Raw genomic sequence first — 27,953 nt, forward strand, 5'->3', positions numbered from 1 at the left:
ATTAATTAGGAGTAAGTGAACTGATGAGGTGAATAAAGCACCTCTAAAACTAAGCTACAAATCAATGACAGAATAACCATTTGAATTTCTACTCCTCTCTGTGTAATAAAGAACAGCTGGCCCTGCCAAGGATCACAATAGATTGGTGTAATTTTAAACAATGCCAAAACGTAGCTGCAACTCAGAGCAAGATGGATGGAAGGTGCTCCAAACATAAAGAAGTTACAGAGCATTCTTTGCTCAAGGATGAAACAAAGAATTTTATAAGAAGGAAAATTCCTATAAAGAATTATAAGATAATTGTATGGGAAAGGAGAACAGAGCAATTCTGGGCCTCACTTCCAAGGTACCTGGGTACTTTGGCACTAATTCAGGCTCCAGCAACTTTCCAGAGGTTCTGAGAGCTACATCAATTTGCATCATTTGTACACGTTGTATTTTCACCTGCAAATGTCAGTGGTTTCAGGAAACAGGCAACAATCAGTAAGAAGCTCTCTATAAAAACATCACTATTAGTCCCTTACATCAATATAACCAATTATTTCTTGGTAACTGCTCAGTAGAAAATGAAAAAGGTGTGTAAGATTTTGCTTTAGATAAAGGGGAGATGTTTTAGATATAAATTATATGAGGATGATGCCAATCTCCTCGGTTTTGAAGTTTAGACTGAAATACTCTTATATGCAATTGTCACTGTTGAGGGAGCCATGACACACAGAGGGACACAGCAAAAGTTCAGAAAGGCTTTTGTTTATTATGGTGGCAGGCTTTTATACATTCCTCAACGTAATTTATACTTGATCATTGGTTACAATAAATTAAGTGTTCATTGGTACAGAGCAGTCTCCACCACTGTTTTCAGCTAACATTCACAAAACTGTTCTAAAAATACTTTCTCCAGCGGAAGGTTTCTTCTGCTTTTCTTTCTTCTCAGTCTCCATGTCAACGGCCTTGGTAAAATTCCTTTCAGAGGTACACACAGATCTTATCAGCTTCTTCTTTAGCTAACTTACACTTCAGACTCACAGGCCAGCTGTCAGCCCCTTCCACATACAATGACATCCTAATGATGCAGGGACATATAAGCCATCAGGGTGGCACTCCCTGGGACAGGCAATCTTGAGTCTATTGTATTTTCCAGGCTAAACATTTTTTAAAACTAGAGGGAAAAATTCTTTTTTAACCTCTTCATGTGTTCACAATTAAAATCTATCCAGTTTCATTTCTGTCTCCCTTAAAAGCACTTGACCTCTGCCACCTTTGCTTAGGATGAAGTGCAGTTGACTTCATTAATAGTGACAGTTATTTTCCTTACAAGTAAGACAGATTATATTGCCTGTCCTCAGCTGCACTTTGTAGTGCAGTTTTTTTTCCTCTTCTCAAATGCAAGGTGTGAATGCAGAACAATTGCTGAGTGCGCTGTTCTGTATCTTAACAAAATATAGTGAGTGACAGGAGTTTTATGGTATAAAAGGAAAATAAATAAAAGAAATATGCAGTACCTTGGAATGGAAGGAGCTATAGAGAGGCAGAGCAAGGAAAGTATCCTTTAGGAATCAACCACATAGATTGTTATGCTGTTAGTATTTAATAATATTTCTGGGGAGAAATAAAATTACATTTTTCCAGTCAGTTTGCTGGCATCTTATCTCTCCAATTAAATTTTAATAACAAATGGAGTTCCTTCAATATGCTTCAGTCAATTCCATGGGCACATGTCATTCCTTTTTTAAATTCCATGTTCTCTAATAAGACTTTTAATACATCTACTTATGGGAAATGGAGAGGAATAAGAGTTCAGATCATAAATTTGAATAACTGTCTCATCAACTTTGATGCAGTGACAACAATTGACATCACTAGTAGCTGTGTCCATGTTATTCATTATTCTACTCTGTGTGTTGGGAAAAGGGGCTGTTTCCCAATTGACTTTAGTAACCTCCTTTGCATATAAATTTTTCAGGGTTACCAGAAGTCTTCAGGTTCAGCTGCCAAAAATTGAAACCAAGCTGAAATTATGTTCAGTCCCTGTTCCAAGTCTGGCTACATTTAAGTACCTCCTTAGGAAAGAATAAATAAAACAGCTGCAGAGCTGGAGGGAGGAAGGTGGAGGACCAAAATCATGAGCAACCAGCTGCAGTACCCACTGCAAAAGTATTTAGATGAAAACTAGAGACTACCTCTCACTTCTTCCCACCTGGTTAAAAATCTTCCTTTTGCCACTGACATGTCAGACAGTCCTACAAATTATTGCCATTTTGATTTCCACTGTGTCACATTCAGCCATATCAAATAATTAATCAATCTTAATATTGAGGTGATCATGTTGAAGCACATCCCTCTTTTCAAACATGTTCTTAAGTATCGTGGCATTTTCAGACTGATAATATATTAAAATTATATCACTACATAAATATATCAGCAAAGCTTCTTCCTTTTTAATACAGATTTCCTTCTGAGAAGTCAGCATCTATTTCTGGATAAATTTCCGTAAACATAATGCTATTAATTTTAAATATCCAGAATTTTGATCATATGGACATTTTCCCTTGACGTAGTTGAAGAATTTTTAATTGTGAGGTGGGATGCTGTTATGGATTAAAAGGTGATTAAGCTGTATGAAGAACAGAGAATAAAATGTTCTGTCCTCTGCAACATGGTTTAAAAATATTTAAGTTCCTTATCAAGGTTTTTAGAGTGCTGTATTTTATACAGCATTTTGCAACATTGAAATAGCTGAGACAAATGTAGAATTTATGAGTTTTCGTGAGTCTGTGGTTATTTGTAAAAAAAGTGAAGGGAATTTTAAAAACATATAATTAAAGAATGATGAAAAAAAATTTGAAACCCAAAGATAAAAGCCACGTAAGATTTCATGTCTCCTAAAATAAAATTTAGGGGGTAATTGGATTTTGTACTGAAAGCAACTTTCTCTGAATCTGAGAATTCTTTGGTTATAAAGATATTTCCAACAGCACTGAAGGACAATGCCAGCTTAAAAACTAGCCAGGAAATATATTCTAAGTATCAATTGTCAGTGCAATAAGTATGTGATGTCACTGTCATCACAATATAAAAATAGATTAAATTTATATTGTCCTACAGCAGAAGATACAAATTGAATGGAAATATGAACAACAGTTTCCCAATGACAACAACCTAAAAAATCAAACAAAACTATTAGCAAGATACTGGCAGAAATATTGAATTGGGTAAATAGTCTCTTATCTTCTTAGCCAAGCCCCAATTTAGAGATTTGTGAATTGATACCAGAACAATTTTTTTAAAAAATTTGAATTATTAGTATAACAGACAGGAGATGTTCTGAACAACTGAAATCTGACCAAGCCAGGCACATGCTTATGTAGCCAAGAAATTTCATCACTATGTTTGCAAAAACAAATACTGACTAGCAAAATGTGGTTAAGTGAAATTAAATGATTGAGAAATAGAATGACACACACTCTGAATTACATTAGCCTCGAGTGCTTGAGCAAAAGTGGATTTAACTGAATGAACTGGTGGAGTTTGCTGTCTTAACTGCTACAGCAAGATATATTTTATTCTAATTTAAACTGCAGGACCTGGGAGCAATTCCTGCTTCCTTGATCAGGGACTCCCATCCTTACTGCCACATCAGAGTGACATCTGTTCTGAATCATCCCCCTCCTGTAACTTCATTTCCATTGAAAGATAACCTAAATACGTGTGCATGAGCTGAACCACGGCTTTATGAAATTCATCTGTCCTTCATTCTGCCCTTCCATTGCTCTTCATTTTCCTTCAGTAAGCCCCTTAACACTCACAGAAAATACCTTACAGTCAACTGTAAGTTACTCTATAACTGCAACTGACAAACACAAAGGCAGTTGTTTAGATGTTGAATATTTGGACACAGTGGAGTCTTGTCAATTTTTTTGATTTATAGATCCCCTAAATTTATCCATTGATGGAAAGAACACTGTGCAATAAATCTGATCTACTGACAATAGACTCTTGTTCCAAATTCACTGGTGGGCCACAGGTGAAACAAAATCTCATTTTTGCATAGCAGGTTCCAGAGTAATTTACAATTAACATGAGGAGCAAGCTGGACCTCCAGTGCTTGACAGGAATTTTGCCATTGCCTGCAGTTTTATGGAGAGTCAGATGTTTTCTTTTGGGGACAAATCATTCAGTAGGAGTCAAGGAAAGTTAAGTTTAAATAATATGTGTGTTTTGAGTCTAATCCTAAACACAACGATTGTCAGAGGTAGCATTTGCCACATACTCCTCTGCTAGCAAAGATAACTTTTATAAGAAGCAATTATTTTAATGGCTCAGAGTGTAAATGGATAGCATGAGGTCATAAAGGTATTTCCTTTGCCTCTCCTGCAAATCTATGCCTGCTCTTGCATGGCACAGCAGTACATATTTAGAGCCAGACAGGCTGCTCACAGAGGTGCACTGCCATTGTCTGTAACCTACAGTGGTAAGATTCAGTTTTATGTGAGAAAAGGTTTATTTAAAATTAGTAGACACGTACTGAACCCAGGAAACATCTCAGCAGACACACAACTTCATAGGAGAGGTGATGGGTTTTCTGTCTTGTAGTGACATCACACCCAGGCTGGATTTCACTGTGCACTCAGAGTGATGTAAATGTGCACTTAAATTACAGGTAATGAAGTGTGAGATATAGATATATAACCCTTCTAATTTAGATCTATTATTTAAAATTTAGAAACATGTTGCTGAAAGACTTGAGTTTCTGCTTCCTGTGAAATTATGTATTCCAACTCTGGTGAAATTAATTATTTTAATTGAACTGAAGAACAAGTGGAATGTACTGCAAAAAAAAAAAATTTTTTTTGACACTCTGTCTGTGCTATTAGAGGATGAGAGAAGGAAAAGTTATGTAATTCCTTAAGACACATAATTGAGCCTTTCCCAGCTCAGGGGTACCTGAATGCTGTGGATCTCGGTTTCCTCAGAGTATGTCAGCATCCCAACCAAATTCCATTGGTGTGCAGTGTTTTCGGCATGTAGTATGAGATCACAGGTTTTTTCTAATTTAAAAATTGCTATAAATTACCCACGAGCACCACGGCTGTTTGTTTTCTCAGTGGATGTGTTCATCCCTAAAGAATGTCTAAGAGCTATAAATAACCCTCAACCACCTCATGACTGAACTGGCAGAATGAGAACCAGCAGTCGGAAGCCAAATGCTTTCACTATACACTATAACTATTCCTTTCACTAAAATAAACTCCACATATTTCATGACTTAGGCACAGAAGCTCAAAAAATCCAACATGAGGACAGCACACTTTGATAAATAATCACATTTTGGAAAAATGCAGGATAAATTTCATGATGGGCAAAAGTGTGTTGACTTTCACAGACATTTTGCATAAGCAGCGGAATTAGACCATTGGGTGTCAGAGGGATCCAGACTTGAATATGCCTCAGGGGATGGAGCCACTGTCATTTTTGGCCTTTACTATCCCACCAGAAGATGTGAGCAATCTGCATTCCCAGAGCCTATTGGAGTAGCAGCGTGTGACAGCAGTTATTGAACAGGTTTAGCTGAGCTTGGAAAAAACACAAATCTCATCTGCTTAAGATCAGAGGAGCTGATTTTGACCACAATTACAGTGCCCACTTTAGGAATTTATCTGGCTTTTTCTAAGGCCTGACAAATGCAAGGAACAAATTTCAATCCAAACAAATGCAAAGAGCAAAGAGAACTCATGCTCATAAACCCAGCCTTTCAGGATGTTGTATCTGGGGAGTATGTATCAGCAATTTTAAGAATCCAAAGTCCCAAATTAGAACTCTACTCCCCTTTATCCCCAGATTACAGGAGCGCTAAGAGGCCAAGTTTAAGTGTGATTGTGTTTATTGGGAGCTCAACTGACCCTCAAACAGGCTCTTGAATTGAAGAGTTAACAGCTTGAGTTAAAACCAACAGCAGAACAGAGGCAGCCAGCAAAGCCAGGGAAGGAGAGATACAAGTTATTTACATAAATCAGCTCTGGAAGGAGTTAGTAGAACCTAAACCCAGAAACATTTTATGTTCCATGAAAGCAACAGGCAAAGCGAGGTCTAAACCAAAGTGGAATCCACTTTTGTTCAGCGCTTTGAGATCTAAATGGGAGATCTAGAATATGGGGGATTTTCTTCAGAAAAAATGAGAATCACCATCTACAATCAATATTAAAAAAAAACTATCACTGCCACCCTTCAGAAATATTCAAATACTATCAACACCACAACCCCCCAAGAAAGATCTTCTCTGAAGACAGACAAAACCAGGTTGTTGTTACTTTTAAAAGCTAAGTCACACCATGTGGACAGTTCTGGATTGCAGCAGACCTCTGAAGAATGAGTATTCCTCCCAGCAGAATTCTGAGATGGGATTTGAAGGCTACTAATGGTATATAACTTTTTGGGGGTTGGTGAATAAAGGACAATGTTCAAGTTTATTATTTCATAGCTTGTGGATATAAATTTAAGGTAGAATAACCATGATTTATAACTCCATATTTTTCTTATCTAATTTTCTATTTTATTTTGGGGAGGGGGTCACATAAATAAGTCCTTTGTGAAAAGAAGTGTGGCATTGCCACAGATCCTACATTCACTCAGAAAGTATAAATTGATGAATTTTTAAGAAGAAATGCCTAATTGCCTAGGGGAGCTTTTCCCTAATGCTTTAAAAAGGGGAATTGTGAAAAGCTTTCATCAGCTGGGTGATTTTTCTTGAAGACAAAAAATTCTTCCCTGTGAGGGTTGTAAGGGTATGGCATAGGTTGCCCAGAGAAGCTGTGGCTGCCCCTGGATCCCTGGAAGTGCAAGGCCAGGCTGGACAGGGCTTGGAGCAGCCTGGGGTAGTGGAAGGTGTCACTGCCCATGAGGGGAATGAGGTAAGCCTTAATATCCCCTCCACCCAAACAATTCTGGGATTCTGTGATTTAATGAAAAGACTGATAATTTACTGAGAGCATGATTTTGGAAAGTTTGATGAAATTGGATTTCCCATTTATGCTTTTTCTTCAGCATTTGATGTATTTTAAGACTCAGAACCTCTGTTAGTGTCATAGGCTTGCAAGAAGTCAGAGATGATGTTTTAAACAAACTTTCCTCCAAAGGTATTATTTAGCTTAAAGAACTCTACCCTTAATTTTTTTTCTTCTGCTCCTGCTCATCCCACAGTCAGGAATATTAAATATTTTTTCTTGTTTTTCTTAGAGCTGGAAAACCTGACTTTCAAATTAATCTATCTCAGAGCAGAGAGAAACCCTTTTTCCACCTCTGAAATTAAGGCCTTCTTACTTCAGCCTTGCTCTCTTGCTTGTTTTGCCCTTTCTAAAAGACTAATGAAATAACTGAGTGATGCAGTTTAGCTGGTGTTCAGCTGAACCCAGGGACACAGACAGAGCACGCAAGTATTCCCAAATGAAGGGAAGAGAAAGTACTTCTAGACTATAAAAATAATCATCATTAGTTGTGTTTCCTGTCAGCTGCTGGACCCAAAGGCTTCTTTCCTCAGGAAGGTGAATGAAATTCTGGAAGAGTGAGGCGCACTCTGCCAACAGTTCTAACAAGCCAAATTAATCTAAAATTATTTTGTTTTCATCTTCAAGAATTAGGCCCATAGGAGAGGTGCTGCTGTCCTATAGAATATGTCACAACATCCTAACACCTCCCTACTTCTGTCTGGAGAAAAATCTTCATCTGCAGTCTCAGAATCTTGAGATGGAGCTTCAATTTTCCTCACCTGCTTGTGAGCTTTGCACCCACAACCACAGTACACTGTTGTAGATGCGCAAAATCACTGACAGAGGACTCCATACAAAACCACTGTGCTGTAAGAGCAAAGCACAGACACATTCTGGCAAGCCAAGTGTTCTGATTTGCTAAGTAGGCCACATTTAAAAAGATTATTTTACATATTTACAAAAGGCAAGCAGATATAAGCTAATAAGCCCCAAATTCTGAAGAAAAGCAAGATTGACCACACTAGTTTGGAATCTGGCCAAAGCCCTAAATGTCATGTTGCTCTCACAAGTCTAACCATCTGGCCTTTATGAATACTCATAAAAGCAGTTCAAGCAAGTCCATAGAGCTGTGCCTAACCGATCTGGCCCTTTGATTACATTTATTTTCTCACAACTGCAAAATTCAAGAACTACTCCATGCAATTTGATAATAGGGGGAGAAAAAAAAAAAAAAATCAGCATTCAAATGGCCAGAGCATCAAGCCACAGCTTTCCAGATGGAAATCCAGCAAGACATGGGCTGGCCAAATCTTGGCAGTGCATGAGTCACACCAGAAAGCCTTGTGATGGAGTTTTTAGTCCAGCCATTCTTAGGGAAAGCTCACAGGTTCCTGTGAATATTCATGTGAATTCCAGCCTGGTTTTTTAGCCAATGAGATGAAGTACTTAAATTTACCTCATCGTGGGAATGTGGGACAGTAACGAGTTTAATGTTCCCTCACGCTACTTACAGCTGAGTAGCAGGATAGTGCTCCTAAACGTTGGCACTGCTTTTCCTATTTTTAGACTGTGCTAGGAATTTGAAGATGCCTGGAGGGAAACCTGCTCCTCTGCCATGCTCCTGTTTTGGACAGGATCAGGAGACCACCAAGAAAAGAGATGGGGTGCTGCGGAGACAAGGTTTGTGACTTAATAGCTTGGCTCCCTCTCACTTTACTAGTGCCTCTCTCCTCACACAAACCAGGCTCCATTCCCAGTCCCATTTTGTGTTCCACTGCAGACTCTGCAATCACACAAAGCTGCAAAACAGGCTTCCAAATCCAAGTGTAGGTGTTGTAAGTCATGATAAGGCTCTGGAGTTAATTTTAACTTACATAACATTTCAGGCAATCAACAAACATTTTTAAGTTGTATGGAGGAATACCATGGTGGTTTGAAGGCATGGGCACGTAGTCAATCTTCCAGACAGATTTAAGGGCACCTGCTGCTACTTGTTCAGTGCAAGAGAAAAGCACAGCCTTGTCTCTCCATATTCTTACGCGTGCTTGGCTTTCAAACACATGAACAGTGCACGCAGGCCCACTGTTTTGTCAAAGGGAAGAGAAAGGGATTCCACAAAGATTTCATGGATTGTATTAATTTCCAAACCAAGCCTATTTGATTAGAGTGAGAATGAATAGGGCAGGAAGAATAAACAACATAGGCAATGCAAAAAAAAAAAAAAATTACAAGAAAATATTCTCCCTCCCTTAAGCAAAGGCCACAAGGATCAGCCATACTACACAAATATTCCAAGCCACGCAGAAGGGAAGAGTATATTAAAATAAAAATTAGCTACACACTGCCTTTGACAGCAGACTTAAAGAAGAACCAAAAGGAATCACACTTCACCCCTCTGATCCATAAGCAGCACCCCCTGGCCCATAGAAGCAGGGCAGTGGCAGCAGCACAGCCTCCCTCTGGCACAGTGCTAAATGCTGTAAGGCAGGAGTCGAAGTCCAATAAAATAAAATGCCCAAATGGATTGATCCAGATGAAAGCTCTTCTGGGCCCAGTGTTAGTCTTGGCACCCTTGCTAATGCAACCAAAATGGAGAACTCTTCAATTCATGCTGAGTTCACAGCAGTACAGACTTACTTTAGCGTAACCACCTGCCCTACAGACCAGAGAATCACTTCAAGAGGAGTAGGAAGACAATTCAGCAGGATTTGTTTATGAAAGCAGAAGGAAGGACAGACTTCCTACAAGGAAAAAAAAAAAAAAAAGGACAGCATATGTCTGTATGGGCTCTGGGATCCTCTCCCACTGTGCAGCTCTGAGGTCTCTGCTGATGACAGTCCTATGAGAAAGAAGGGCACATCTCTTGTGTCTTACAGCTGGTGGAGGGTCTGTAAGAGCATGTGGCGAGCAAATGAACAGGAGTCAAGAGCACGGTTGGGTCTGTGAAAAGAAGGGAGAGAGAGATTTAAAATACTGAATGGCTTTGTGTCAGCCTTTGACTGAGCAAATAAACACTATTTCCACTGCATTGGGTGTGTATGCCCCCAAAACGACAAATTTTGCCCTCAGTTATCTCTTCCAAAACCATTCCATCACTGCTGCCCAGATCACTGCTTCTCATTGAGAGTTTGCTGTGGAAAATTCTCTCTCCTGAGAGTCCAAGTAAGGAAGACAGTGGCTTAGAATCAGAACACTTATTTCCATCACTATAAACAATCTGCTACTGACTTATCTCTGCAGCTCCATGTCTCATTTTGGGTATAATGATGGAGGTAGAAACCCCCTTTCCTCTCTTCTGGCAATGGGCTTTTCCATAACGTTTCACTGTTTAGAGCCCCAAAACACAGGAGATGATCCTGCAAGCACTCAAATCTTTTCTCACCAAGTCACCTGCTATCTATAATCTGATGGTGACTTTGGTCTTGGGACTTTTAAAGTCTTTAAAAAATGCAGCATAACTTCCTGTACTCTTGCCTGAGGTCAAGTAACATCTGACTGGCTTTGCTGGGCTGATGCTGTTTAGGTTTTGCCTTCCTTCCCCACATTCTCTGTATTCTTTACAGATGTATTTGCAGCTCTGTAGTCTATTGTATTAGTGACTAGTTTTCCCAGTACTTTTCCATGGCCTTTCCTTAAGCAGAAAGACAAAACTGAAGACAAATTCCAGAGCTCCAAGCTCCAGGAGGTATAAGGGTACATGCTGTCTTGGGTCTTCCTGGGAATCAGGGCTGAGAACAACTCTTTGAGATACATTTTCATGGACAAAGTACAACTAGTGCTGAAGGAGGGCTCCAGAGAAGGGGCTTGACCTGGGGGAGGAATTGTATCACCACTTGTCCTCCTAATTGGTGCTTTTTATCTATTATGTTAATTTCCTAAAACCTATAAAATGTACTCACCCCTGGGGGGGTAGGCTTTTGTGGACATCTTTCCATAACTGCCTCTGGAGGCCTTCAAATAAAGATCCTCTTTTATATAACCTCCTTACTAAAATTATCTTGAGTTTCATTTCCAGGTTGGGTAAAAGGTAACAAGGCCACCTTTCCAGGTCCCTGACAAATAGCCCACAGAACATGCAGAACATCACCTGAAAGGGCCCAAGACAGAGGTTGCAATAGCTAAGTCAGATTTACACAGAATAATCTGCTCCCTGAAATTAAAGCATGGAAATACACTTACAGCATGGTTAAGATGAGGCTAAATTTCTGTATTGTTTCCATTGCCTCCCAGTAATGCACATTAGTTTCTGCAGACTTATTACTGGCTAAGCATCACTGAAACTTTTACCAGTCTCAATCCATCTATTAGGGAACTTCCTCCAAAGAATTTTAATCCAATGTTTTCCACTATTCTGAGAATAGAAGTCATTAATTTTACCTCTCTCCCACCTTACCACAGCAAAATACCTTTTAACAATGAACAGCTGTGAAGCCTACTCAATTTGGGAAAGAAGGGTGAGCTGAAATAAAGAGTGGAGTGCCTAGAAAGGAGCAAGGAGTTCACCTCCAGGTACAGCACACAACCAATAGCTGCAGAGGTTGTTTGGTACATCTCCCCACAGCTGCTGCAGTTTAATGAAGCACATCTTGGAGAAGACTCAACCCTTTTTATTCCTCCCAAGAGCCATTCAATGCCTCATACTGAGCACACAGTGTCACAGAATTACAGCTTGGAGTTCTTTAAAGTGGCTGGGAAACATATTTCAGCCCTCATCTTTGGAAGACCCAGGCCTGTTCGCAATGAGGGAGCTGGTTCCATCCAGGCAGCTGCCCATTTTTGGAAACAGAGAACCTGGACCGCTGATGTTGATCGCAGACAAGATCCCTCAGCCCCTTCTCTTAACACTAAGCCTCCTCTAGCAATGAAATCCTCCTGATTTGCTGTGGAGTTACCTGCCTGCCACTTTGTGCTACAGACTGCTGAAAGAGACAAGTGATGTGATGCAATTCAACAGCAAAGAGCAACGTTAGAAGAAAATCCAAAAGACCAACCAAACACAAAGCCCGCTACCTCCAGCAAGTCACAAGTGAGCAGCCAGACACACACATACTTTCAGTGTTTCCATCTAAAATATTATGGAAAAGTACATGTGGATTCACAGCACCCTCTTGTGTCCAAAAAACTCAAGGCTAGACAGCAAGCAGAGTAAGATGGATGCTGTTTACAGCCTGTATCCATAATTCTGTAATTATTATTCAATAGAGAACACTGCCTACAACAACAAATTGTCACAAAATGAAAGAGGTAAGTGCGTATTCCAGAAGCCCCGTGCCGTGAAAGACAGTAGAGCTCTGGCCTAGGCAGTTACAAGAACTTTACAGCTCCAAAAGCGCTAACTGCAAACCAAAAGGAGAAAAAAAATAGAAAATACAACAAAAAAGCATACCAGTTTTCTGCAAGTGAAAGAATCATAGGTTTGACGGAGTGGAATTAGATTTGTTGCAGAAACAGAGGCAAAATGAGCTCTGAATAGTACTAGGTTAACCAGGTAGATGTTTAACTTTAGGATTGCAATTTTACTCTGACTGAATTCCAAGAAGATACAAGGGATGGAGGTTAATTAAGAAGCTGTGTGTTGGTTTTATCTGCGATAATTTTCTTCACAGGAGGGGCTATGTTTTGGATTTGTGTTGGAAGCAGTGCTGATAACACAAGATGCTTCAATTACTGCTGAGCAGGGTTTCAAGGCATTTTGTTTCTCAACCCACCCCACCAGCAAGTAGGCCGGGGTGCACAAGAAGCCAGAGAGGACGCAGCCAGCTAATCCCAACTGCCCAAAGAGATATTTCATAGAACATAGCATCATGCTTATCACACAAAGCAGAAGGAAGAAGCTAGCTATGATGGAGTTTTCCTGGAGATGGTGGAAGTGGTAAATTAATTCCTTGTTCTGCTTTGCTTGCAAATAGCTTTTGTTTTACCTATTAACCTGTCTTCACATCAACACCAAGTCTGGTCACTTTCAGTCTTCCCCATCCCACTAGGAGGGCTGTGTGGGGCTTAGGTGGCAGCTGGGGTTAAATCACAACAGGCTGTTTTAACTGGACTGTGGGGTTCTTGAACTGTTTACATTTACCCATACAGATTTAAGAGCTGTTGTCCTTGTTCCCTTAAGGAAAAGCATTGTAAGAAATGAGTACGTTCACACAACAGAGAGAAACTGCTTGTATCTAGTGTGGATTTTATTATGCAGCACAGGGCAAAAGTCTCCCTATAAAATCACAACTTGCAACAGACTTGTAAAGCAGAAAACTTAATCTCCAGACATTTCATAGCACCAGGGACAGTGGAGGCTTGGCATTAGCACTAGTACATACCACAGGAAGGCAGGAAGATCTGCCTTCCACTGAAAGAGGCTCTCAGTTCTCACTCAGCTTCTACAGAACCTATGAACAGTCTCATACTTCCACCAAGAGACTCTCCCCTCTTGCTCTTAGAGTGAAATGTTGGCCCTGGATTCAATTGGATTTTTGCTGATGAATTCATGAAGACCAAAATTTTACTTTTTGTCACATACAGCATCATTGACAGCTTAAAAACATTTTATGGGAAAAGCCTACATGCACACATACAAGAAGACAGGAGACAAGTGTCTTTCCTGAACAAAATTTGTTAGGACACTTAGAATTAAGATCCTACTCTGAGTACTGTCACCTGACAAACAATTAGGACAGTCAAAGGCCCTGAACCAAAGTCTTTCTTCTGTATTCTCAGCTTCCAGCAATTTAAATTCCATTTTGAGGGCTGGGGCTTGATCAATAAGCAAGAGCAAAGCAGCAGTGTAGGAAACAACAGAAATTACCCAGTGATATGTCTGGGTAATTTCACATGGCAAGTCCTGGTACTTCTGGCTTAAGCCTGTAATGATTGAGTTGGAGGCATATTTGTTCAGTTGGTAAAGCACATGGTCACTGGCTTGTAAGTGCCTTAACCTCATCAACACAGAGAGGAGGCAGCAAGCAAAGAGTTTCACAAGAAGGGCCTGCAGTTAGCATTTGCACAATTGTAAATAAGATATTTTATTTTCTAAAACTGACCTTAGCATGGTTGGTGTTTATGGACACAAACCGCTGCTACATATCAGTTTTGACAGCTTCAGCCACACCAATGCTTGGAAAAACTCTTTTCCCCTACCACAACTGGCCAGCTTCCAAGCCCAGCAGAACTAAGACAAACTGCCAATATTTGACTGCATTCCTTCTGTCCATGTTTCATACTGACCACAACTATGATGCCAGCACCTTTCACCAGCAGCTAATAATCCTAAGCAGCTACTGATAACCCATACCATGAAATTCAGGAAGACTTAAGCCTCATTCTGGAACCTGCTAAAAAGCTGCTCTCACCCTACACAGCACATGGTCCACACTGAGCCAGCCACCAAGCTTCCAAATGATTTCAGGCCTCTGATGTTTCGCCTAAAGTGACATTTTTGGACTGTTTTGCCTCTGACTGTTGAACAGTAGTATGCAATCCTATTGCAAATCTGTCTGGTGGTTTTATTTCCCCTAAATCCCATCAATGCTGAAGTTGATACTGACTTAATTCAGTAGAGATATGGTTTCTGTAGCCACTGAACACATTAAAAAAAGCTAAAGCTGGTGGGGGCAGGGGTTGATTCTATACCTACAGTGGAAGTGACAACATTAAGTGCAGGCAGTCAGTAAAAGCAGCCTCTTCAGTACTTATGCTCCCCATTTAGTTCTCAGAAAAATCACTAACTTTGTTGTTGTCACAGTAGGCAGTTCTATTTAAAAACAAATTCAGTCTTTGTGTTTTACAGTTTTCATGTGCTGGTGGTCCAGTGTCACACACCATGACAACTCTGGCAGAGCTCTCCTGACCTTGTTAACTCTGAAGGATGATTTAGAGGGCATAGTTAGATCCAGTGTACCCACAGTTCACTCAAGCAGCAGCCAGAAACCAACCAGGCTTCCTTAAGCTCAAAACAATTCTTCTGTGACAGGCATTAGCAGTCTCTCCTTCAGAGCCACTTCCTTACAAAGCCAACTTCCTACTTTTCCCTCTTTAGGATTTTTTTAACTCTGAACCTCACATACAGAAATAAACAAGGTAAAATAGAGGCCCATTAAGCTATTAATTCTCAATTTCAGAACAGACATTTAGTGAATGTGGGAACTGACAGTGGTCAGAACATGGATTCTTAGGCTCCAGGCAGAAGCTTGAGGCCTGTGGGAAAGCCAAGTACAGAACTCTCTCAGTCTGGCCTGGGAAGTCATAAGAAAAAACCCAAAACAATCTTGTAGATATCCTCCTGACACTTAGTGTTTTTCTAACTTGTTGTTTACCTGTAAGAAGATGGTCAAGAGGTGTTGCCCTAAATGACCAATCATATTCATTGTACCAAAACACTGTATAAAAAGAATCCGTCTTTCAATAAACTTTGCTATAAGCCCTTGGAAGAACCAGAGTCCTATGTGTCGTTGCACGAGCCATCCTGAATCATAAGGGTAAGTGGGCTTTCACAACAGCTTACATGTGGCTATTAACCCTCAAAACAGTTTCACAAGCTTCATCAGAGAAGACTACATGGCAAACACAATACTCACTTTGTAACAAAAGCTGAGAGAACTGGGACCAGGGATTTAGGGAAATAATCCTGCTGGACCATATGGTTCAAGGTCATAAGAATACCATAGAGGCTTGGAACAGTTTTGATCTTCTCTTCACTCTGAGAAATGGACAAGAAATCAGACATCAGACAATTGGGATTCGATCTAACCCGCTGTAATTCACAAAGAATTCTCTGCTGAACAAAGTGCTCCCACACATTGCAGCAGTGAAAGCTGGTCATTAGATTAAGTACAAGACATAGGTGGCCAATTCCATAGTCTCCCAGCACCCGAAACATCAGGAACATTCTAGTGCTTATCAACTGACAGTAGTACTAATAGGGAAAGGAAAGAAGTGAACCTTCAAGTGTAACAGCCAAATCTTCTCAGAGGCTGTGCCAAAGTGTTCTCCTGAGGAATTCACCGGACTTCAGTCCATAAAGAATTCAGTTGCCTTAACAATTTTTATTGTATTATTCTGTAGCTCATTTTTATACCACATCCAGCTGTTTGACAGGCTCCCTGCAGAACCTGATACAGTGCTCCCAGAACTGGTCTCACAGTTATGTACAAGATAAAGCCAATAGTCATACCCTTGCTTACATGATGCGTAATTTATTCTTACTCCTAACATGATACTACCCTACATGTCCCAACTCTTACATTGTTTTCATTTATTTCTCTATTGGCCTTTCAAGAAAGCACTTCATTCTGGAGACACTACATAGACCTGTGGTCCTGCTGTTTGACCCTGTAGTTCACAGTATTAAGAATATCCATTGCTCACATGCTTCCAGCTACATAGGACTGAAAATTGAGTATGCACCTTCTCCACATGTAGGAGACTGGTGATGAATTAGGCATCACAGATGACAATCAGTAGGTTGATTCCTCCAGGGCTTTATCAGTGCCACCTATTGGCCTGAAAGAATGCTTCAGGAGCACAGGTTTGTGCCTCATGCATACTGCTATTTTCCATACAAGCAAAATGTAGGTGGCAGTCCTCAAAACAGGCATTCTGCAGAACTAAATGCCACCTTGGGTTCCATTGACCTTTCTGGCAAGTGGGAAGCTCAGTGTTGGTCCAGTATACAATGACTAGAGGGAGAGGCTAAACTGATTTTTAGGAAATTAAGTCATATCCATGCATGCCAACAAGGGTCTGGACCCCAAGCTGGATATCACCAGAAGGAGATTGATAAACCTGTTTACTAGCAGACTGCTGTAACAGATTACAGCTTTTCTGTAGTTTAGAATTATCTTAGTCCAAGTTTATATTCTCAGCTTCCAGGTCTTGAGGCAGCAGGGAACACTCTCTCTTGCAGCACAAGCAGGCAAAGGTGTTTAAGGGTTTGCAGACAGAACCTCTCCACAGTCACCTCACTGAAAATAAAGCCACTAATTCTATGAAAATCATGGGCTTCCTACTGAGATGGGGAACATATATGGCTATGAAAATTCAGAATTTTAGAAGCATATAATAGGCCTAAGCAGGTGAAGGGGAAACAAATATATGCGGTTTGTATAATGATTTTTACAAAAGAACAACTTGTAACAGCATATAGAACATAACTTGTTATGCAGAAAGAACTGGTAGCAGCACATACAGGAATTTAGTTGTTAGGTAAAAACTACTAAGCTAAGATGTATATTGTGAAAATTCAGTAAAGCAAATCTTAGGATTGTGAAAAATCAGTAAGGCAGAAAGCTGTGGTTTGAATCCAGCAAAATCAGGCTACTAATTTTTGGCAAGAACAAAGTGACCTGAAAAATAGCCAAACCTCCACTGTGCCTGCCCAGAAGCAAAGGTCAGCCAGCAGACACCTGAGGAAGATGTTGGCCTTCTTCCCAAGAGTGCAATTTGCAACTCATGACCTACCAGGAGGTGTGGCAGCTAATTAGAATATGAAGCAAGAGAAGGTGGAGAATGGGCAGGTGGGGAGGTGTGGGACCAATGTGTATTTAAACTTGTCTTGACCAGGTATGCATATTAGGTGGAAATATCCCCTATGTGTCCCAGCTGGACTAAAACATACCTGCTTTACAATTTCTAATTGTAAAGTCCTTATTCCACAACACACTACTTGACCTTCCATCTTCTCACAATAAGTTTATTCTTTGCAACTATTTACTTAAAACTAACATTTGGCAAAGAGTTTCCAAAGCATGAAGTTGAATGCCATTTATCTGGCATGAGTAGCTGATAAGCATTCTTGAGACATGCTCTCAAGAAACACCCTTAAGGACACCAGTAACATTGACATGGCTTTTATAGGCACCATAGTCCAGCACCAGCATTACTGCCCTACCTGACCTTCCCTACCTTCAGGGAATGACTGAGAAAGCAGAGCACATTAAGCAGAAGATGTACAAAAGGTGACACATCTTTCATCCTAATGCAACCTTGCAATGTGCAGTTTCTGCTGTACCTAGAGACCTCCATTGCCCCTGGGCATCAGACATGCACAGGCATTCAGCAGCTTCCATGGCAACATAATTACCCAAAATCCTGCCTGTTTGCCCTTCAACAGCCAGAATAGACCATGACTTAACTCCTTCCTGCTTCCTCACCTTAAGTAGTCCCATGTGGACCAAGAGATTTGTGATGAATGCATCTGAATTAAATGTGGCAGAACTGAAGGCTTTTTTCATCAAGGCATCTAAAAAGAGAAGCACATGAGTTTAGGCAATATAGAAAAAGGACATTTATGGATTTTAAGTTTAAAATGGATCATACAGAAACTCAGCTGTTATATCAGTTTTGTGATATAGTATCTGTTAAGATTTCATTTTTTTCTGTAGCTATAAGCTCTGAAACACTAAGGCAGGTAAAAACTTTATACTTAAAGGAGAAAAAAACAAATAAAAAAAAAATCCAGCAAAACATACAAAGCCCACACAAGAATTCCCACACTGCCAAGCTTTAGAAGCAATACACCCCAGTCCTATGTACCACCAGATGCTCTGCTCAGTGCATTTGAGCATGCATGTTATGTGTATACATGCATATAAACATGAGTAGATGAACTAGAGGCACCAAGAGGTAGAGCCTTAACTTCTTAAAGGCCAGCAACAATTCACTTTTCATTTGAAACTACAAGAAATGAAAGAACACAATGAGAAAGTTTGTTCAGCTGTTTTCTGGGTTCCCTCAGGACCAATACTGTGCCACAAAACAGGCAAATCATGCAACCTCTCATGTGCAAGATGGACAAGGCAACCCATTTTTGACCTCTGACAATTCTGTTTTCTTAGAATGGGCAGAATTCACCAGAGTGGCTGTAGAACAGTGCCAGACATTAACCAAGGCCATCACTGTCAGCTGATGGCTGCTTTTATAGAAGGAAAGTAATTGCCAGGTTCTACCTTTCCTGCAGAAGCAGGAATAAAGATAAATATGTACACAAATACACTAGGGACAACAGTAATATCCTTTGTTCCATTTTTTACTGGAGACAACTCATAACAGGCATGAGCCGAGGTGCACTAGCTCAGTGAGGTGCCAACTATTTTTCACTGACTGGACCCATAACCAACTGCAGAGAACTATTGTGCTACTGTTTGTAAAACAACAGTTTCACCATGTTTATGAATTCCAAACAAAAAAATTCCAAACTAGGCAAATGCACAGTACATCAACTTAAGTGGTCTTCAAAATAATTGATCCAATTCTTTTGTACAATGATAGGCAGCTCATGTGTGGGAGAACTGAACTACTCAGGGATTTGAAAAAGATGAAAGGCAGTGGTCAGATGCCAATGATTGTTTTGAAATTCCTATTTCCAAGCAAAACCATGAAGGGATATACTGTTAGTCCACACACTAATCAGGCCTAACCCAAACTACTTCTCCAATATAGTGTGAGAAATGGTCCCTTGTTTGAACATTGGTTTCTGGGTCTTGCCCCATGTAGGAAATATCTGCTTCCTGAAGAAACTAAAGATTAAGAGACATCAACTAGGAGGTCTCTCTTTACAATCTTGTAACACTACACTAGGGAGGCTACTTCCTGCAAAATGCTTTTAAAATAAATGGCCATGAAAAGGTAACTGACATTAAAACACAGGACTACTGGCTATGGACAGCCCAGCATCAAGAAGATCCAGTAAGGGCAGCCCTGGCCCACTACAACAGCAGCTACAACAGAGACAGGCTTGGCAGTGCAAAATATGCCGGGTTCAGAATGAATCTTCCACTCCACATAACAGCAGGGCACAGCTTGGCACTCTGTTGTCTGCCAGGGACAAAGAGGCCCAATGGCCTGGCCTACAGAGGCCTTGTGCAACCTCACAGTGGTGTCTATGGCAATGAGTCAGGTCACAGCACAAAGTGAAGAAAGGCCCAGTCACCTGTCGTTTCATGCACTGCTGTTTTCACTGCAGCTTCATCTTTGAAAACTGAGGATATCCTTAGCAGGGTTGCAACTACTTTGTCTACATCAGATGTATCTGTCTGAAAGAAAAAAAAAAAATAAAGATCAGTTAACTGCTAGACAGCTACACAACATGAGTCTCTGCTGGGGCTGTGGCAAAAATTAGTCTTCAGCTGACTGATACCAGCTTTGCTTTGGCCATATCACAAGGCACAAGCAACACAAACAAAATTACTTTACATGGAAGCTCTGATGCCAGTTTAAGCATTAGCTGCATCATCTGCTTCCACAAGGTTCTTTGGGATCACGGGAGAAAAGATGCAAATCTAGATCAAGTTATCGCCTCTGACAATTAAACAATTTTGAAAGAAAGATCAAGCCCAGACAAGCACCAGCTCACCTACCTGTTGAGCTATCAGCACAGAGCACTTTGGTCCTAATCGCAGCAGCTTCTCTGGTGATGGGAAAGCAAGGAATGTGGCAACATCCACAGGAGGAGATGGCACTGGAGTTGAAGCCTGAAACAGGTGGAATCCATCTCAAGTTTATTCTTGGAAGTAAATAAATCAGTTCACCAAAAGCAGATGGGACAGCTCAGGGAACAGCTATACCAGGCCAGAATCTCCTCTGTTTGAAAATAGCCCAAGACTGACCTAAGGCCAGAGTTGGAATGGCTAGGATATGCACATAAGGGCATGGCACTACATGTACAAGGTCCCCATCACTTTCTGAACATGGAAGACTTTTGCTACCCATGTGTTGCTACAACCGCTACTCAGCCCTTCCCTTCACACATGTGTACAACATGCACACTTTAACAAAACACTAATTTTTTTACTAAGCCATTTTATTTCCTGAATGTTATCTCCCTGTTACAATAATGCCAGCCCATGCAGGAATGTGACTGCCTGTCAGCACTTCAAGTTCAGACTCCAGAATCTCATTTCCTCCTTTACTCTTCTCCAGCTGAAGAAACAAGAATCTGGCAGGAAGCTTACCTGTGACTCAAATATCTTCTTAGGAGTCAGTGACTCCTGTTCTTCTGCTCCTCTCTCCTTCAGCTGTTGCTGTTCATCTTCCTCCTCCTCCTCCTCTTCATCTTCCTCCTCATCATCCCCTTCATCATCACTAAGGTTTGAATGTTACACATGCCATTAATTACACACCTGGAATTCCTTACACTGGCACTCAAAACTTTTCAAGAACAGAAGAGCAGCCCCTCCTCAAAGTCCTATTGCTAGGAGCACACCAAGAGGACACTTAGACATCAGTCACCCAGCTGAGAACAGCAAGAAAAGATCAACACAATCAATTACTAATGCTTTGGTAAATCCATCAATGAAAACAAGACAAGTTTAAGACACATCCTTGGCTGTGCTCCACGCTCAGATAAACATCCACCAGCAATGAGAATTCTTATTTTAAAATTACATAGGTCAATGAAAGTGTTGATGAAAATTGTCTGAAAACTTCTGATTTAAACTCTGGTACCATGCCTACCTCAAAGATCCCAGCACTGATGCCATATTGAAGCCTTCAAGGATCTCATGGAGTTGCTCACACACCTCTTCTCCCAGACAGTTACCTAGGTTGATAGAGGAAAGGGAACAGACTTGACAGATGCACACAAGTTTGTTCTTGAGAACTTAGCTGTATATTCTTGTCTATCTCTTGTTTCTGAAATTAAACAGTTACATGCCATTTCTGCAGAACACCTTAGAGGCAGGAACACAAACTGCACTTATTACACAGAATCAAACAGTTGTTAAACAAATTTCAGCAGCATTACACGATGGTTGGAGATGAAAACCCCCTAATGCTTCAGAGTCTGAGAGACTTCTTGTTATTTCTCTAAATAGCTCTTGATCTTAGTGAATTTAAAACAAAGACACAGCATAGCACCAGTGAAATGCACTGACCCAAGGTACAAACAGCAAAAGCCAACAAAAGCCAAAGTTCTCACACTCTTCTGCAGAGTTGCACATAAAGGTTTTTTTTTTTTTTTGCAAGCATGAAGTATCTGAGATAGCACCAAATAATTAGTTTTACTGAAAACAGGTACAGATATCAGCTTATTCTTTCCATCTTATCAGGTGTACCAAAAATGCTTACTAACTAACAGAGTTTATGGTTTAAGAAAACTTTTAGGACCTAACCATTTCCTGTCCCAAGGTCATGCAAGTTCAGCTACTGAGTACTGTTTTTTATATGCTGACAACTGCAAGAACAGAATGTGTGGTTCTGTCAACATGCTTCCTAGTGGTTTCTCACTGGAATCAAACTAGACATACTTTGATCTAGCAAACTTACATACCATTGAGATCCAACTTCTCCAACTCTGTCTTATCTTCAATAGCTTCAGCAACAGTCAGAGCAGCATCTCGTTTGATCTCACAAAAAGACAAATTCAGTTCCTAAAAATGCAAGAACATTTTGTCTGCAGAATTCCTATTAACATCTATTAAATCCATAAATTTCGTGTCCTCACAAGTGTCCTGGAAAGACCGTCATTGGAAGATGATCCCAGCAAAAAAAAAAAAAAAAAAGTGTTACTAATTAAAAATAAAGCCTGACATGCTCCTACCTCACATACTTGAAAGGGGAATTTTGAAACATACTGGTGTTTAAGAGCAGCACTATTAAAGGTGGTAATATTTTAAAATACCTAGAGACCGCTGCTCATCTAAAAGGTAGCAGACATTTCAGTCCTTACCAGACTGGAGATCTTCACTTATCAAAGGTCACAAAAGCACTCCAAAACTCACACTCCAGTAAATCTAACAGAAGGGCAGCTACTGTACTAAACACATTGCACATTTCCTTTGACACCTCAGTTGCAAGTTAAGGCCTTCAAAAAAACGAGCCATGATTGGTACTACTTCTGCCAGACCCAGCCAAAAGGGAAACCATGTAACTAGTAAGAGTAATTCATCAGCAAGACATCATCCTCCACCATTCCACATTGTGCTCAATCAATCCCTTCCCGAGAAGGGACTGAACATTAACAGCCCAAGAGAAGCAGTCCTCCAGCAGAATGAATCAGCCATAATTGCTTCACGCTACCTTCCCTTAACCATTTGTGCTCTGGAAAAAACTAAGTTCTGTCTGTTCATCTCAATACCTCATTACTTAAGTTTGCTTGGGAGATTCTCACAAGTTCCAGTACAACCACCAGAAGCCCAAGTAAGGATCACACACCACAAAGAACCTACTTTCTGTACAAGGTTCATACACACAAATAGGTATTAATTTTTGTCTTTGACTGCAAGATTAGGAATCACATGTTCAGCATCTGTCTCAGGGCAGTTATGACTCATGGCAGGTGTTTCTAGACATCCTAGTTTGCTTATGTTATTATTTTGACTTTAGCCTATCCAGAATGTTGTCAGATTCAAGTCCTGTGCAAATACTGATGTAGGAAGCTGTGGTATCACCAAAAAACTAAAAATACTTAGACCCTTGATTGATGCCCTAACAAAAAAAAAAAAAAAAAAAAAATGCAGTAACTGTATGAGCCATGAAATTGTGAAGAGACAAGCTGTTAATGAAGTCCCCCTTCATGTCAGTCCCCACTCTTGAAGCTTCGGGAAGTTTTAATATCAGGTACTTTCATTGTCAGATTTCTTGAGTAGCACTTGGTAAGTTGAGCCAACAGCTGCAAAAACATCAGGCAAAGACTAAACAGGTCACTGGTACACCTCCACATAGCACAGCCCTCACTAGATGGTGGGATGCCACTGATCTATAGCACAACTTGTTGCTCTTCAGTTGTGAGCAGAGTCTGCATGGAACTGAATCCTGTTTTAAAGAAATCAGTAGCAGTAGGAGAACGAACAGAAAAACATAAAATGGAAAACTTGGCATTTTTCAAAGGAGCTGAACAGCAAGAAGACAATACCTTTAACTTATGAAGCCCTTCTTTAACAGCATCAGCAATAGCAACAGCACCTTTAGAACGCACCAGGCAGTCCCCAAAGTTAATCACTTCAATCTGCCGAAGTGCCTTCAGAGTCTGCAGAGCAAGACAGCACAGATTTGAAAAGTGGACATGCAAGTAAGTGAACATCTTGCTACTTCTGGAATGTCATCTTTCCCATTGCAGCATGACATGGTTCCACCAACCCAAAGATGCTAATGCCAACCAGACTTGAGACAAAAATCAAAACAGCTGCTTAAAACAACTCACCTCTGCCATGGCCACAGCTCCTTTCTCTGTGAAGGTGTTGTCATTCAAGTTTATAACTTTAAGCAGTGGGTTGATAGCAAAGGCCTGTGCCAGTGCTGTAATGCCAGGATGGTTAATTCCATTCTGTGGCATATGGACCTCTTCTAGAGTCCCAATGATCTGGGAAAGGATGTAAACAAAAAAACCTGATGCTTCAGCTCAAGAGTATACTGCTCCGCTCTTAGGATTTACTTAAAATTGTTTTGAGTTTCAAAACTCCATTGGTTCTTCTACAGTGCATTATTTATCAGCAATTCTGTCACAAATCTAAGTGAAATCACAGACACATGGCAAGTGTCAGATAAATACAAAGCCCTGATTCAAAGAGACACAAGTATCATTGTCCTATATGCCTACACTAAATAACTTAGAAAGAATTCTTCACCTGTGGTTCAACAACACTGAAATAAACCACACAACATCACTTAAATTTTCTAATTAAAATCTACATTTTCCCCTGAGCACAGAAGCAAACATTGAAGAAAGCTAGTACAAATATGGTTTATGGACTAAACAGCATGTCACATAGAAAAGTAGTTAACCCCATTTTGGTAGTGCCATTCAATCTTGATTCTCCATGAATCACATGGCTATACAACTCTTAAGTATTAAAAAAGTCTTATTTTTGCCATGATTACTGATTAATCAAAATCACATCTAGGCAGTTCTTCACGAAAAAAGTCAACCTGTAACCCGCAATATCCTTGTCAACATACACTTTAATTCAGAAGTCACTTTTAGCAGCAAGGGAGGTATGAAAAGGGAATTAGGTGGCCCCAATCACAGTGAATTCTCTTCCTCCCACAAAAGTGCAAGTGGGCCAGTGACAGTGGCTAGAGAAAGCCAGGCAACACTTCAAGCTCTGACCAGATGATCCTAGCAAAAACACCAGCCTGCTTTGGCCAGATGACTGAGTAAAGCAACACACAAGAGAACAAGCTGGGATACCTATCCTAGTGCCAGCTGACAACCATCAGCATTAGAGAGAGGAAAAGGACTGTTAAATTACTTAGGAGATGACTTTCTCCTTAAGGTAACTACTTTACTTGACACAGCTACTAGTTATGTGTTTGGAAATTTAGGTCACATAAACACTGTCACCAACTCTAATTCCACTAGTTGAAGACTCCAGTTTCAGCAGCAAGAAACATTGTGACTTTAGTGAACAGACCACCAGCTTCGGCCTCCAAGCTGAGGCAAACTCTGCGTGCATCATCTTTAATATTAGCACTGAATCATACCTTGCTCCAATTTGCTGTCAAAGCAGCTCTGGTTTGATACTCACCCCAAAGGCTTCAGCCAGGGCAGTGGCACCATCATTCTCCAGACGATTTCTGCCAGCCACAAATATTTTTAAAGCAAGACGCTTGCCCTGGGCAACTGATTTCCTGTGACACTCTTTCAGAGCAGCTGCCAATATCTAAAGATAAAACAAGCAGCTTACATTCCCCCAGCATATCACTCCACAGTGATATCCAACTGCATTTTGTAGATCCACCTCTAGAGAAATACTTTGGGTATCACTGAAACATACCTGTCTCTACAAAAGTGTATATAATAAACCGTCTCTACCTGCAACACTTGCACACTGTGGTCTCAGGCAAGAATTGATAATTTTGCAACACTAAAACTCAGTCATCAAGAACATTCTGCTTCTAATCAGGCAAGCATATAGGGGTAGGAAGTTGACTACGCGCTACAAATACACACTTGAAGCAAAGGAATTCCACTGGGCTGCCCTGGGAAAAAGCACTCACAGCAGGTCAGATCCTTCTGCACTTAGGCCTGTGAAATGCATCCAAGCAGTGTCCAATACCAGACTCCTATATGGATTTACTGGGGTGAGTCCAGCAAAGGGTGCCAAGGACAATTGAAGAACAGGAGAATTTTACTCACTAGGATAATACTGACCCCTGAGACTATTAAGGCTGGAGAAGAAAAGGCCCTGGGGAAGATATTATCCATATGTAAAAACAGCCAGAACAATAAGATGAGGGGAGAAGGCGGTATAAAGAAGGCAGAGTCTGAGAATTGCACCCAAAGTGCAGAGAAAACACCATTTTAACACAAACTCCCTTTTTCTACTGTGAGGATTGTTCAATACTGGGATAGACTATTCAGAGTTTGTGAAGTCTCCATATTCAAAACCTGACTAGACCAAGCTTGAAGAACCTGGTGCAGTTGTAGCTGCCTCAAGCAGGGGAGTTGGCAATCACCAAAGATTGCTTCCAACTTCATTTCCAACTTCATTCCCAAAGAGGAGATAACCCTTACCTTGCCACCACCAATGCCCATGCCACAGTTATTGAGCTTGAGTTCCTGCAGAGTGTAGCATGCGGGGCTCTTCAGCAGAGCCTCAAAGCCACGCACACCATCTGGCCCAAAGGCATTGTCACTCAAGTCCAACTCCACCAGCTGGGCTCCAGCAGCAATGAGTGCATCCCCCAAAGAGATCTGTAAGGAAACAGATGGCAGTGGGTGGGAGGAAATTGAATAATTTTTGGCAGTGGCTAGGTATGATAGTGATACTGCAAAAATTTCCACTCTGAAACCATTCTGCAAAGCTGCATGGGGAAATAAAACTTTAGTGCTAGATCCAGAGAGAGAGAGTTGCACAAATTAAGCTAAAGATAACCATAAAGCAGTTACCAAGATATCATCCCATCCCTTTAGGTCAAATACTTTTCAAAGTGAATTTCCCGCTCTACACTGCTGAAAGAAATACTGTTTCATCAATGTTGAGCTTTTGTTCTGGCTTCACAGGACTCAAGGAGATGAGGAGTTCTGTAAAGGTCTTAGAAGATACAGGCATATGATTTATCTAAAAAAGCTTAGCTCTCACTTTATCTGTCAGGTCATGAAGATGTTTTTCCCAGTGAAAAGCTCCTTCACCAGCATGGACTCGCATTTAACCTTTAACTGACTCCTCTCCATCTCGTACATGGAGAGCAAAAGAGAACCACTCCCCTATTCTGGGACATTTAGTGCTAAGGATCAGCTCTGTACCAAAATACAGACTCCCACAAAAAGCATGACAGGTGAAAATAGAGGTTATATTAGACAGAAGTCTCAGATCTTACTTACCAGAGCAGGAGGGATCTCAGACCTTAGCCTGCCTGTGAACATGTCACTCCAATGACACCTCTAAAATAAGAGGCATACAGAAAAAAAACAGCTAAAATATTTAGGTCAACACAGTTGTAATAAACATTTACACATACAAGCTGCTTTACATCACTGCAGACAGCTTAATGTTGCCTCCCTTCCCTTGAGTTGTCATTTGATTGTACTAAAAGGGCTGTAAGAATCAGTGTTACAATCATTTCACTTGCAAGGACAAAGTAACTGAAATTCACACCATAAACATTATACAAGAATTCTTGCTTGTGTTCAAGCCAGAATTCTTCTCTGCTGAAAAAATTACCACGGGAAAAAGGCAAGAGGATACAGAAGAATACATTAGCAATGCAGATTTTACTAAGGTATGAAGTTCAACAATCTGAATTTACTTGAAAAGCCACACTTGGGTGATGAATGCATATCAATATCTCATACTACTCTCCTTCAAAGGACAGTGTACTGTCTCTAGTAGCACAACATCCCCTTAACATTAGAGTAGAGCAATAATAGGAAAACATAACTGGGGCAAAGATGAACATCCTGTTGCATTTCCTCCATTATTTCCTCCCTACTCAGACATTCTCTGAAGACTCACTCTCCAGAAGATCCAACTCAGCTTTCCAGAGAATTTAATTTGAACTTAGTGTTTTGTTGCCATGACTCTTTGTTTACAGATGCTG

At 40.5% G+C, this 27,953-nt stretch overlaps 1 protein-coding gene across 3 annotated transcripts in view; it reads right to left on the bottom strand.

Annotated features, from left to right (window-relative positions):
* Nucleotides 1-734: 734 nt before the first annotated feature.
* The window catches only part of RANGAP1 (Ran GTPase activating protein 1), a 31,605-nt gene continuing 4,386 nt past the window's right edge, over nucleotides 735-27,953 (bottom strand). For all 3 annotated transcript variants that reach the window (XM_083859228.1, XM_083859230.1, XM_083859229.1), the window contains exons 4-16: nucleotides 27,238-27,297; nucleotides 26,428-26,607; nucleotides 25,439-25,573; nucleotides 24,115-24,273; nucleotides 23,827-23,940; nucleotides 22,243-22,342; nucleotides 21,429-21,513; nucleotides 20,927-21,056; nucleotides 20,333-20,446; nucleotides 19,906-20,008; nucleotides 18,128-18,216; nucleotides 15,554-15,675; nucleotides 735-9,923 (exon numbers count right to left, since the gene is read on the bottom strand). In XM_083859228.1, coding sequence (XP_083715354.1) covers nucleotides 9,854-9,923; nucleotides 15,554-15,675; nucleotides 18,128-18,216; nucleotides 19,906-20,008; nucleotides 20,333-20,446; nucleotides 20,927-21,056; nucleotides 21,429-21,513; nucleotides 22,243-22,342; nucleotides 23,827-23,940; nucleotides 24,115-24,273; nucleotides 25,439-25,573; nucleotides 26,428-26,607; nucleotides 27,238-27,297 — 1,461 coding nt within the window. In that variant the 3' untranslated portion in view covers nucleotides 735-9,853. The remainder of the gene's footprint in view (nucleotides 9,924-15,553; nucleotides 15,676-18,127; nucleotides 18,217-19,905; nucleotides 20,009-20,332; nucleotides 20,447-20,926; nucleotides 21,057-21,428; nucleotides 21,514-22,242; nucleotides 22,343-23,826; nucleotides 23,941-24,114; nucleotides 24,274-25,438; nucleotides 25,574-26,427; nucleotides 26,608-27,237; nucleotides 27,298-27,953) is intronic.

This window comes from Zosterops lateralis, assembly GCF_965231275.1.
Source record: "Zosterops lateralis genome assembly, chromosome: 4".
NCBI classification, from domain to species: Eukaryota; Metazoa; Chordata; class Aves; order Passeriformes; family Zosteropidae; genus Zosterops; species Zosterops lateralis.